The 3,469-nt window shown below is 62.0% G+C and overlaps 1 protein-coding gene across 1 annotated transcript in view; it reads left to right on the top strand.

The window, feature by feature from the left end:
- Nucleotides 1–2,654: 2,654 nt before the first annotated feature.
- LOC107209117 (cholesterol side-chain cleavage enzyme, mitochondrial) overlaps nucleotides 2,655–3,469 on the top strand; it is a 6,007-nt gene continuing 5,192 nt past the window's right edge. The window contains exon 1 of the mRNA XM_015638402.2: nucleotides 2,655–3,012. Within this exon, the coding sequence (XP_015493888.1) occupies nucleotides 2,732–3,012 (281 nt within the window). The 5' untranslated portion in view covers nucleotides 2,655–2,731. The remainder of the gene's footprint in view (nucleotides 3,013–3,469) is intronic.

The raw sequence follows: 3,469 nt of genomic DNA, 5'->3' as shown, positions 1-3,469 counted from the left end.
TGAGAGCCCGGGGAGATTTAAATTCGGGATAATCCCACGAGGAATTCTCCTCCCCCTTCCCCTCCTCACAATTTGCCCTTTCCAGCCGTGAATTCCCAAACCCAGATCCCCGCGGGACAGCCCCAAAAACCCACAAAAGGCTGGCAGCTTTCAAGTCTCATAGATGAAATGAAATGAAGTAAAATAAAAAATGAAATCATATAAAATAAAATAATAAAATGAAAATAAATAAAATAAAATAAATAACATGAAATAAATAATAACAACAACAATAATGATAGTCATAATAGTAATAATAGTAATAGTAATAATAACAATAACAATAATAACAATAGTAATAGTAATAGTAATAATAGCAAATAATAATAAGTTATTAATAATAATTATAATACAACAATTTATTAATATTAATATTAATAACAGCAATGATAATGATAATGATAATGATAATGATAATGATAATGATAATAATAATAATAATAATAATAATAATAATAATAATAATAATAATAATAATAATAATAATAATAATAGTAATAAACAACTAGCGAAAGGAAACTCAGTTTAACCAAGGAGGTGAATAAAAAACAGGTTCCAGTTTCACATCAGAGTCGATCCTGGTTCCGCCCTCAGCATCTGGAGCATCCCGAAATTCCAGCGGGGGGTGACGAACCTGTGCCAGGTCACCCCTTCCTCTCCCGCGGGAAAACCCTCGGGAAAACGAGGCTCGCTCTCGTTTTCAACACAGTTATGAGGAAAATGAGTTTCCAGCCCCGCCTTGAGTCACCTTCCCGGCCTGGATTTCACTGCTGGGATTTTCCCAGCCTGTGGATAACTCACCGGGAATGGATCGGGAATGGAGGGGGCGGGGGAAGAGCCCGGCATGGAAGAGGTCCCTTTGGGGCAGGGAGGGGTCTCTGTGGGGCAGGAGAGGGTCCCTATGGGGCAGGGGAGGGTCCCTATGGGGCAGGAGGGTCCCTATGGGGCAGGAGGGTCCCTATGGGGCAGGGAGTTTCAGGGTCAGGATGTGAAGCAGCAGCTCCGGGCCCGTTTCCCGGGCGGGCTCGGGCACCGCGGGGAGGTGACAATGTCCCCTCATTGTCCCCAGCCCCGGCCCCACAGCCATGGCCCCACACCACGGGCTCATGGGGGGCAGAGACCCCACAAAGGACGAGCTGCTCACCCCAAACCCTTCCCTGCCCCAAACGCTGCCCCAAACCCTGCCCCAAACCCCAAAACCGGAGCGGGATGGACGGGTCCCCTGCCGGGGGAGGGGTGGCCCTGGTGTCACCTGCTCGCTCCAGGGGTGACAAAAAAACCCCGAGAGCAAAAGCGCTGGGAGGGACCGGGCAGGTGGCACCGGGAACGAGGCCACGAGGGTGACAAGAGGTGGCACTGGGAACAAGAGGTGGCATCGGGGACAAGAGGTGGCACTGGGGACGAGGCCACAAGGGTGACAAGAGGTGACGCGACTCTGCTCCTCTCGGCCCCGTTTGTCACCGCGCCTGGAGACAAAGTGTCGCTGTGGGCGGGAGACGCCGTGTGACAGCCCTGGGGACAGCAGGGGACACACACGGGGGGCTGGGGTGTCCCCAGGACTCGGGAAGAGGTGCGGAGGTGACACAGCGCTGCGGCTGTGGCGTCGGGGGTGGGGACAATGGCTCAGCACGGAGCCGCGTGCCCCTCGGTGTCCCCTGGTGTCCTTCAGTGTCCCTCGGTGTCCCTCGGTGTCGCCCGGTGTTCCCCGGTGTCCCTCGGTGTCCCCTGGGACCCGACCCTGTGTCCGTGGCTGGAGGGGAGGTGGCGGGTCCCACCCAGGACGGTGACAGCGCAGGGGGGAAGGAGGGGGTGGCACTGTGCCACCACCCTGTTCCCGAGGTCTGGGACAGCAGGGACACGCACAGGGACAGCAGGGGACAGGGACAGCAGGAACAGGGACAGCAGGGGACAGGGACAGCAGTGACAGGGACAGCAGGGACAGGGACAGCAGTGACAGGGACAGCAGGGACAGCCCCTGGGCCCTGGCAGGGGGCAGGGACCATGGGAGACGAGGGGACAGAGGCCGCGGGGCAGGAGGGGACACTCTCCAGGCTCCGGGGGCCGCTGCTGTCCCCGTGCGGTGGCTCTGGCGGGCCCCGCGCGCCCCCCGGTGCCCGTCGCGAATGTCGCATCCTCCGCCAGCCCCGCTCGGCATTCCCGGCTCATCCCCGCTGCTCATCCCCGCGCCGGGGACACCCCAGAGACAACCCGTGTCCCCCTCCCCGTGTCCCCCTCCCCGTGTTCCCTTCCCCCGCTGTCGCCCCCGGGGACAAGGGATCTCGTGTGCCATCACCCTCGGGGGCCACAGCTTCGTCCCCGGCTCAGGACACCCCAAAAGCCTTTCCCTGCTGGCGGGGGGTGTTCGGGATTTGGGATGGAGCCCGGGAATGTCGGACCTGCCCCCCCGCCGGGCGGGGGCCCACGCGAGGCACCCCCAGCAGCGGCACCGAGTCCCCAAGGCCGTCCCCGGCCGGGGGTGACCTTGGCTGGGAGCCCCCAAGGCTGAGCCAGGCCGGGCTGACCCGAGCCGAGCCTCGTTATCATTTTTGGGGCAGATCCCGCCTTCCTCCCGAGGCCACCGTGTCACCTGTGGCGGGGCCGGGGGGGCCCGCGGCGGTCCCGGGGGGCGGGAGCATCTCTCCGGGCCCGGGATAAGAGCGAGGCCGCCCCGTCCCTCCGGGCCACCCTCCCCATGCTCGCCCTCCTCGCCGCCAAGCCCGGAGCCCTGCGGGGATGTCCCCGCGCCGCAGCCGCGCGCTGTCGCCGGCTCGGCGGGACCGCCACCGCCGTCCCCTCGGCTGTCCCCTCGGCTGTCCCCTCGGCTGTCCCCTCGGCCCCCCGGCCCTTCAGCCAGGTACCGGGCGAGTGGCGAGCGGGCTGGCTCAACCTGTACCGCTTCTGGCAGGAGGGCGGCCTCACCAACCTGCACCTCATCATGGCCCGCAAGTTCCGACAGTTCGGGCCCATCTACAGGTGAGGTGGCCCTGTCCCCCCCTGTGTCCCCTCCCGTGTCCCTCATTGTCCCCTCCCGTGTCCCTTCTGTGTCCCTCCCTTGTCCCTCCTGTGTCCCTTGCCCCTGTCCCCTCCCGTGCCCCTCCTGTGTCACTCCCGTGTCCCTCATTGTCCCCTCCTGTGTCACTCCCGTGTCCCTCATTGTCCCCTCCTGTGTCCCCACCCCTGGGCAGGGGGAGGGGGTGGGGCTGAGCTCCTGGAGGAGCCTGGCCCGGCTTGGGGACATCGGCAGGGGACACGGGAGGGGGCAGTCCCCGTGGGTCAGGAGGGGACAGTCCCCGTGGGGCGGGAGGGGACAGATGCCGGGGGGCAGAAGGACACAGTCCCAGTGGGGCAGGAGGACACAGACCCGGTGGGGACAGCCCCCGTGGGGCAGGAGGGGACAGTCCCAGTGGGGACAGTCGCTGTGGGGCAGGAG

The sequence above is a fragment of the Parus major genome, chromosome 10 (assembly GCF_001522545.3).
Source record: "Parus major isolate Abel chromosome 10, Parus_major1.1, whole genome shotgun sequence".
NCBI lineage: Eukaryota > Metazoa > Chordata > Aves > Passeriformes > Paridae > Parus > Parus major.
Note: the sequence above shows the minus strand (reverse complement) of the source record. Positions and strands in the feature narration are given on the sequence as shown.